The sequence below is a fragment of the Takifugu flavidus genome, unplaced genomic scaffold (genome assembly GCF_003711565.1).
Source record: "Takifugu flavidus isolate HTHZ2018 unplaced genomic scaffold, ASM371156v2 ctg701, whole genome shotgun sequence".
Taxonomy (NCBI): Eukaryota; Metazoa; Chordata; class Actinopteri; order Tetraodontiformes; family Tetraodontidae; genus Takifugu; species Takifugu flavidus.
This window is the reverse complement of record NW_026622311.1, coordinates 1-9,045: the sequence shown is the minus strand read 5'-3', so window position 1 is coordinate 9,045 and position 9,045 is coordinate 1. Positions and strand designations below refer to the sequence as shown.

Here is a 9,045-nt window from a genome sequence, read left to right as displayed (position 1 = left end):
CCCCGTCGTGCTGCCTTCACTGTCCCCCCTCGTGCTGCCTTATTGACCCTTCACTGTCCCTCCTCGTGCTGCCTTCACTGACCCTTCACTGCCTGTCATCGTGCTACCTTCACACTGTTCCCCGTCGTGCTGCCTTCACTGACCCCTGTCGTGCTGCTTGCCTTCACTGTTCCCCGTCGTGCTGCCTTCACTGACCCCCGTCGTGCTGCCTTCACTGACCCCCTCCCTGCTGCCTTCACTGACCCCCGTCGTGCTGCCTTCACTGATCCCCCTCGTGCTGCCTTCACTGTCCCCCCCGTGCTGCTTTACTGACCCCCGTCGTGCTGCCTTCACTGTCCCCCCTCGTGCTGCCTTCACTGACCCTTCCTGTCCCTCCTCGTGCTGCCTTCACTGACCCTTCACTGCCTGTCATCGTGCTACCTTCACTGCCCCGTCGTGCTGCCTTCACTGACCCCCTCGTGCTGCCTTCACTGCCCCCCCGTGCTGCCTTCACTGACCCCCGTCGTGCTGCCTTCACTGACCCCCTCGTGCTACCTTCACTGTTCCCCGTCGTGCTGCCTTCACTGACCCCCGTCGTGCTGCCTTCACTGACCCCCTCGTGTGCTGCCTTCACTGACCCCCTCGTGCTGCCTTCACTGACCCCCTCGTGCTGCCTTCCAGGCCCTGCTGAAGTTCCAGGAGTGCATCAGCAGCCAGCAGGAGTGGCGGCAGATCCACCACATGTGCTACTGGGAGCTGATGTGGACACACTCGTACCAGCAGGACTGGGTCCAGGCGTTCCGCTACGCTGACCTGCTGTGTCAGGAGAGCCGCTGGTCCAAGGTGAGCCGAGCGTCCCGGGACCTGCTCCGGGTTCTCCAGCTCTGAGGGCCTATCTGGATCTGTGTGCAGGCCATCTACGTGTACCAGAAGGCCGCCATCCTCAGCATGATGTCAGAGGAGGAGCAGAAGAAGACGGGGGAGGACGTGGTGTGACCTCTTCAGGTCAGAGACGCCGCCCCGGCCGCCAGAACCGCCGCAGGACATCAGCTGATCCTCCCGTCTCCCTGCAGGCAGTGGAGGGTCTGAAGCAGCGTCTGGCGGGAAAGTCCATCCCACACGGAGAAGTTCGCCGTCAGGAAGTCCAGGCGCTACCAGGGCGCCGCCGTGGTCCCGCTGGTGGTCCCTGCGCTGGTAGCTCGCCTCCATGTGGTCGGGACGGACGCCGGCGTGTTCTGATCCGAACCTTCTGTGTGCAGGAGATGATGTACGTCTGGAACGGCTTCACCGTCGTTGGAAGAGAGCCGACTACACCGAGGCCCTGCTGGTTACCATAGAGACGGCCGAGGAGCGGCTGCGCAACCACCCCAGTGAGCCGAACACACGCTGTGATCAGCTGATCTGTTGGCGATCTGTCAGTGATCGGGTGATCTGTTGGTGATCGGGTGATCTGGTTGGTGATCGGTGTGATCTGTCGGTGATCGGGTGATCTGTCGTGATGATCAGCTGATCTGTCGTGATCAGGTGATCTGTCGGTGATCAGGTGATCTGTTAGTGATCAGGTGTTCTGTCGTGATGATCAGGTGATCTGTCAGTGATCAGCTGATCTGTCGGTGATCAGGTGATCTGTCAGTGATCAGGTGATCTGTTAGTGATCAGGTGTTCTGTCGTGATGATCAGGTGATCTGTCGGTGATCAGGTGATCTGTTGATGTTCAGGCGATCTGTCGTGTGATCAGGTGATCTGTCGTGATGATCAGGTGATCTGTCGTTGATCAGGTGATCTGTCGTGATGATCAGCTGATCTGTCGTGATGATCAGCTGATCTGTCGTGATCAGGTGATCTGTTGATGATCAGGTGATCTGTCGTGATGATCAGGTGATCTGTCAGTGATCAGGTGTTCTGTCGTGATGATCAGGTGATCTGTCAGTGATCAGGTGATCTGTTGGTGATCGGGTGCTCTGTTGGTGATCAGGGATCTGTCGTGATGACCAGCTGATCTCTCAGTGATCAGGTGATCTGTCTTTCTGCTTCAGATCCATCAGACTTCCACCCAGACGACAGCTGCCTGCTCCAGATGTTGAAGGGCCTCTGCCTGAAACACCTGGACCGGCTGTTCCAGGCGGAGCTGTGCTTCACACGCGTGCTGTCCAGGTGACACACACACACACACACACACACACACACACACACAGGGGGCAGTGGGCGTGGCTCCACTTGACCCTCCCATCCATCCTGCAGCGAGCGCCAGATCCGCTTCGACCACTACCTGGTCCCCTTCACGCTCTACGAGCTGGCGCTCCTCTACCACCAACAGGGGACTCAGCCAAGGCCGCCGCCCACATCCACAACGCCAAGTAGGTCACCTGATTCCTGCTCCTGTCAGGCTAGCGACAGCGCTAGTGTTAGCCTGAGGGCTAACACTAGCGCTGTCGTTAATGTTAGCCTGAGGGCTTCACTGCTGACTGGCTTTGAAATGTTCCTCCTGGACAGGACCAACTACAAAGGGTACTCTCTGGAGTCCAGGCTGCACTTCAGGATCCACGCGGCCCTCAACAGCCTCAGAGGATCTCCTGCCGGGACCCCCTAGGATCTCCTGCCGGAGCCCCAAGGATCTCCTGCCGGGACCCCCTAGGATCTCCTGCCGGAGCCCCAAGAATCCTGCCGGGACCCCCAAGGATCTCCTGCCGGGACCCCCAAGGATCTCCTGCCGGACCCCCAAAGATCTCCTGCCGGACCCCCTGACCCTGAGCAGCACAGCATCAGAGCCCACCTGGCCGTCACTCCACAGCTGCTGTTGTCGGCTGAAGTCATGAACACGTGAAGGTTTTCCACATGATCAGCTGCACAGGTGACCTCACCCTAGGTGACCTCACCCCAGGTGACCTCACCACAGGTGACCTCTGCACAGGTGACCTCACCCCAGGTGACCTCACCACAGGTGACCTCTGCACAGGTGACCTCACCCCAGGTGACCTCACCACAGGTGACCTCACCCCAGGTGACCTCTGCACAGGTGACCTCACCCCAGGTGACCTCACCCCAGGTGACCTCTGCACAGGTGACCTCACCCCAGGTGACCTCACCCCAGGTGACCTCTGCACAGGTGACCTCACCCCAGGTGACCTCACCCCAGGTGACCTCTGCACAGGTGACCTCACCCCAGGTGACCTCACCACAGGTGACCTCACCCCAGGTGACCTCTGCACAGGTGACCTCACCCCAGGTGACCTCACCCCAGGTGACCTCACCCCAGGTGACCTCTGCACAGGTGACCTCTGCACAGGTGACCTCACCCCAGGTGACCTCTGCACAGGTGACCTCACCCCAGGTGACCTCTGCACAGGTGACCTCTGCACAGGTGACCTCACCCCAGGTGACCTCTGCACAGGTGACCTAACCCCAGGTGACCTCTGCACAGGTGACCTCACCCTAGGTGACCTCTGCACAGGTGACCTCACCCCAGGTGACCTCACCACAGGTGACCTCTGCACAGGTGACCTCACCCCAGGTGACCTCTGCACAGGTGACCTAACCCAGGTGACCTCTGCACAGGTGACCTCACCCCAGGTGACCTCACCCCAGGTGACCTCTGCACAGCTGACCTAACCCCAGGTGACCTCACCCCAGGTGACCTCTGCACAGGTGACCTAACCTAGGTGACCCGTCTGTGTGAAATCAAATGAACCAAAGTTTCTGTCCATCATACCTGATGAGAACGCAGGTGTTCAAACTGACAGGAAGTTGACCTGCTGTCTACAGGAAGTTGCTGCCTGTAATCATTAGCATTAGCTGGGCGTGCAATAGCTTAGCTTAAAATGTGGCTGCTGACCTTTCAAAGATGGCCGCCACATTGTGGCGTTTGCTGCATCTTCTGTAAACGTGCGCTGATGCAACGATGAGAGCATGTTAGCATGTTAGCATGTTAGCAGCGTCTGGTGTCGGCGGCCATCTTTGTTTCAGTTTCGCTGTAACGTCAAAGAAGTGCACCATGATCACACACACACACACACTCACACACAGATACACACACTCACACACACACACACTCACACACACACACTCACACACACACACACACACTCACACACACACACACACACACACACACTGCGCTACACTCGTCTGAAGTTTACAGGTCTGAAGACAAACAAACTTTACACTTTTAGCATTTTTTTGTCCACTAAACTCAGTGGATGCTGAATATTTGTGGCCTTTATAAAAACAGTTAGCGTAAATATAGGTTAGCATATGTAAGCTAACGAGTTCTGTTGTCATCCACACCTGCAGAAAGGATTTTATCTATTTTATCTACTTTAACTTATTTGAACTTTTCTCCGGTGAACTAATGTTAAGTGGGCGTGACTCGTGAAGGCTGATGCTAACGGCTAACGGCTAACGGCAGATAAACTGTGTTTCTTTGCACAGAGCAGCTCTGATGTTTATTTTGCTTGTTTTTACTTTCTATTTCTTAAAAATTTGGCTAAACATGCTAACAAAGATCTCATGAACGTTAGCAATGCTGCGCCTGAAGCAGGAAATCTGCCCTGCGGGGGTCGTCATGGTGACGGATGCTGTTGGCAGGTTTGTCCTGTAAAACTGAACGACAGCATCGAGGAAGCGCGACCATCAAGCCTCGTCTTCTCTCAAGGGTCAAACACGTGTGCTAACATGCTAACACTCATGCTAACTGTCAGAAACCTTTGTTTTCCTGCTAAAAACCATGAAATTCTCCAGTTGACAGTTGTGGTGCGTCTGACCTGAGACCAGCACACGTCAGTTCTTCAGCGCTACAGTCGTAGCCGTTAGCATCGGCTCAAAGACCAAATTCTCTGTTTTTATGTTGGTTCTGCAGCTTTGACTTGTTTGTCCAAAGGTCAACGGAAGTTTGTTTCTGGTCTCTGTCCATGTTCTTCATCATGTGTCACATGACTCGGACAGGATGTGACATCAGCGACATGTGACATCAGCGACGCGTCGCGCTTCCAGACGTGGGAAATAAAAACCGAGATCAAAGATTTTTTGTGGCTGCTTTTATCTTTTTAGAGTTTTGAACAAACGTTTGATGTAAAATATTAACGAGTTCACGTTAACTAACCTGAACAAAGCTTGGAGCGATCAAAGCTAGCAGCACTAATGCTTGTTAGCTTTTGAGGGTTCTTACACATTTTATAAAATGCCAAATATTTGAAATCTGTGATGAATTCATTTATATTTGTTGATGTTTCTCTCAGAACCTGGTCAGAACCTGATCAGAACCCGATCAGTTAGCATTGGACACTTTCTTCTGGCCTTTCAGTGCGGAACGCTGCGTTCTCCCGCGTTCCTCAGAGGAGATGGGGAACTTTGACGTTGACATTTGGAACGTTTTGTTGCCAGCAGGAAGTCGTCCATTCAATAAACCATGCTACTGTTAGCAGTAGCATCTCCAGAGAGGCCAGAGCCTCAATTCAAGATGTCACAGATGTCTCACACACACACACACACTCTCTCACACACTCTCTCACACACTCACACACACCACTCTCACTCACACACTCACTCTCTCACACACTCACACACACACACACACTCTCACTCACACACACACACACTCTCTCACACACTCTCTCACACACTCACACACACACTCTCACTCACACCACACACACTCTCTCACACACTCACACACACACACAGCAGGGGCCTCATGGGGCGTCACCAGCAGGGGGCGTCGGTCTGGTCATCCTTGGACTCCGGGTCAGACAGTTGTTGGTTCTGCGGGTTGCTGTTAGCATCATTAGCATGAGCTGGCCACGCCCACAGCTGCGTGGGTGTGTTTGCACGTGTGTGACCGGCGGCGTCGATCATTAACTTGTTTGTGCTCAGTCCATCGACCCGCCGTGTCAAAGGTCACCAAATATTTAGCTGCTTCCTGGCAACATGTTGACTGGAAACACCTGGAAACACCTGGAAACGTCTGGAAACGTCTTCAACAGCACCAGAAACTCAGCCGGGCGGCCGTGTCTTCAGTTTTTCAGACCCTCCGATGGTTCCTCGGCTTCATCCTGAGGCCTTTTTGGTTGCGGGAATTGGATTTTCCCATGTTCCGGTAAAGAGCAGTATTGATTTGAGGAGCGGTCAGCTGGTGGACCTTAGCCGCGGGCTAATGATTGACGGAGGCGCCAGATAACGGCGCGTCCTCCCCCAGGCTGAAGCACATCTGGACCTGCAGATGTTCAGGATGACTTCAGCTTCTCCGCTGCTGCTGCTCCTCCTCCTCGCTGGCTCTGGAACGGTCAGTATTCGCACCGTCTTCGATCTGTGACTAAATGTGAGGTTAGCTAGTGTAGCGTTAGCTAGTGTAGCGTTAGCTAGTGTAGCGAACGTTAGCCTGGCTGGCGCGATTCTTGGGGACACCTCATTGGTCGAGCCCGGAGCGTCGGTCCGTCCGACTCTCGTCCTGCTCTTCTCTGCAGGTGAGCTCTGGAGCCGAGCAAAAGTTCGACTTCTCCCACGAGACTGAGACGCATCATGGCGCCCCATGGAAGGCCACGCCCCCCCCCGCCCGTCACCACCACTGCGGCCCCAGAGAGGGCCGACAGGGAGCCTTCCCTGAGGCCTCCGGAGTGTCTGCAGAGAGGGTAAAGACCTCTTTAGAGCCTCTCTTCTGTGGTTCTGTTCTCATGACTCTGCATCCGCCACCGGACCAGGTACACTCGCCAGTCATGTGACCTGGTGTTCTGTCCGCCGTGGGAGCGTTGCCTGGATGGCCAGTGCCTGTGTAAGGTCCCCTACCAGTGTCCCTCGGAGAACGTGACGGCGGTTTGTGGGCGGGACGGTCGCAACTATCGCTCCTACTGTCAGGTACCCTCCGCAGACCACCTCGGTCTCTTCAGAGACCAGAGGTCTCCTCAGAGACCACCTCGGTCTCCCCAGAGACCACCTCGGTCTCCCCAGAGACCAGAGGTCTCCCCAGAGACCACCTCTGTCTCCCCAGAGACCAGAGGTCTCCTCAGAGACCACTCTGTCTCCCCAGAGACCAGAGGTCCCCAGAGACCACCTCTGTCTCCCCAGAGACCACCTCTGTCTCCCCAGAGACCAGAGGTCTCCCCAGAGACCAGAGGTCTCCTCAGAGACCAGCGGTCTCCCCAGAGACCACCTCGTCTCCCCAGAGACCAGCGGTTGCATCACAACACACACACATTGCTCCACCGTCACAGTCCTGGTTGCCCAGATCAACGTGAAGTGGTCCTGGGTGATCCAGCTGCTGTGGTGCTGAGCTCCAGCTTCTGGACTCACATCTTCTGTCTTCCAGCTGATGGCCGTCTCGTGTCGCACCAAGTCTCCAAAGTTCTCCCACTTTGGGCAGAATTGTGCAGGTCGGTGTTGTGGCCCTGCAGCTCCGTCGCCTCGGTTGGAGCTTGTTGGTCAACTCGTCTCTTGTGTTGCTCAGCCTCCTTCAGCAGCTCCATCCTGCCCGACTCCGAAGTCGTCAGAGTCTTTGTTCCCAATGCTCAACATCCCAGCGGTGGAGAAGAACTTCTGGTGTGCTGGAAACTGTGGAACATGGCGGCCGCCAACGTGGCGTGTCGGGAGCACGGCCACCCGCTGTGAGCAGCAACGCCTCCCTAACCCTAACGCCTCGCACAGTCGCACCGACGCCTCGGCGTTGCTAAACACACGTCTCCTCTGCAGAGGCGCAGTCGCCACAACCTTCAAGTTCCACAAGAAACTGAAGAAGTCTGACCAGAACCTTCCCGACAGTTGTGTCAGCATCCGTTGCCAAGGTTACGAGAATTCGCTGGCTGAGTGCGTGATCTACGACAGCACCGAGATCGACAAGAAAGTCGCGACAGTGTCCTGCTACGAGTCCGGAACCAGAAGCGGTGAGAACCACACGGGCCTCCTGCCGTCCTCACACCGGCGCCGGGCCTCTGACCCGTTTCTGCACCTTTCAGCAGACGACGGCTTCGTGTGTGTGAACAGCAAGCAGGTGTCTCTGAGCCAGACCTGCGACGGAGTCGACGACTGCGGCGACCGCAGCGACGAGATGTGCTGTCAAAGTAAAGAGGAAGTGACCTTCTGACCTTTGCTGCCTGTCCCCGTCTGACGTGTGTCTGGTTCCAGGCTGCCGGAACAAAAGCTTCCGCTGTAAGAGCGGCGTGTGTCTGCACCAGGACGCGGTGGGCGATGGACAGCTGGACTGTTTGGACGGCGAGGATGAAGCTCCCCAACGCAAAGGTGAGGATCTGGACCTGAACCAGGCAGAGAACAGTCACTGTTACTGACTGATTATTGTTATTACTGACTGCTCATCAGCTCCAGGACGCAATCACCCCACCCAGAAAGGTAAGAACCACAGATACCAGCCAGAACCTGGTCTCTGAGGGATCTGGAAGATCAAAACGTCTGATCCTCTTTCAGATCACGTCTCTCCCAAACAAGGTGAGCGCCTGACCTGTGAGCCCCGCCCCCTTCAGCCGACCGGCTGGGTCAGACTGTACAGAGGTCCTCGAAACAGTCAGACAGCAGTCAGACAACAGTCAGACAGCAGACAGACAACAGTCAGACAACAAGAAGACAGCGGTCAGACAGAAGTCAGACAACAGCAGACAGCGGTCAGACAACAGTCAGACAACAGTCAGACAGCGGTCAGACAGCAGTCAGACAGCAGGCAGACAGAAGTCAGACAACAGGCAGACAGCAGGCAGACAGCGGTCAGACGATGGTCAGACAACAGTCAGACAGCGGTCAGACAACAGTCAGACAGCGGTCAGACAGAAGTCAGACAACAGGCAGACAGCAGGCAGACAGCGGTCAGACAACAGTCAGACAACAGTCAGACGATGGTCAGACAACAGGCAGACAACAGGCAGACAGCGGTCAGACAACAGTCAGACAATGGTCAGACAGCGGTCAGACAACAGTCAGACAGCAGTCAGAAAACAGTCAGACAACAAAAAGACAGCAGTCAGACAACGGTCAGACAACAGTCAGATAGCGGTCAGACAACAGTCAGACAGCAGTCAGAAAACAGTCAGACAACAGTCAGACAGCAGTCAGACAACGGTCAGACAACAGTCA

General features: G+C 55.6%; 2 protein-coding genes across 2 annotated transcripts; both read left to right on the top strand.

Annotated features, from left to right (window-relative positions):
• Positions 1-1,052: 1,052 nt before the first annotated feature.
• LOC130521102 (uncharacterized) lies at positions 1,053-4,997 on the top strand. Its single transcript, XM_057024750.1, has 5 exons — positions 1,053-1,173; positions 1,239-1,349; positions 2,016-2,133; positions 2,221-2,336; positions 2,473-4,997. Exons 3-5 carry the CDS (start codon positions 2,057-2,059, stop codon positions 2,793-2,795), a joined length of 516 nt encoding a protein of 171 aa, XP_056880730.1. The 5' UTR covers positions 1,053-1,173; positions 1,239-1,349; positions 2,016-2,056; the 3' UTR covers positions 2,796-4,997.
• A 1,039-nt stretch (positions 4,998-6,036) lies between these two features.
• On the top strand, positions 6,037-8,558 carry LOC130521103 (complement factor I-like; the record flags this gene model as incomplete). The annotated part of the gene is made up of 10 exons (XM_057024751.1): positions 6,037-6,256; positions 6,438-6,602; positions 6,672-6,825; positions 7,277-7,340; positions 7,415-7,571; positions 7,657-7,847; positions 7,923-8,024; positions 8,089-8,202; positions 8,281-8,310; positions 8,386-8,558. Coding segments are annotated over exons 2-10 (1,095 nt in total), but the record flags the coding sequence as incomplete, so codon positions are not given.
• Positions 8,559-9,045: the final 487 nt, after the last annotated feature.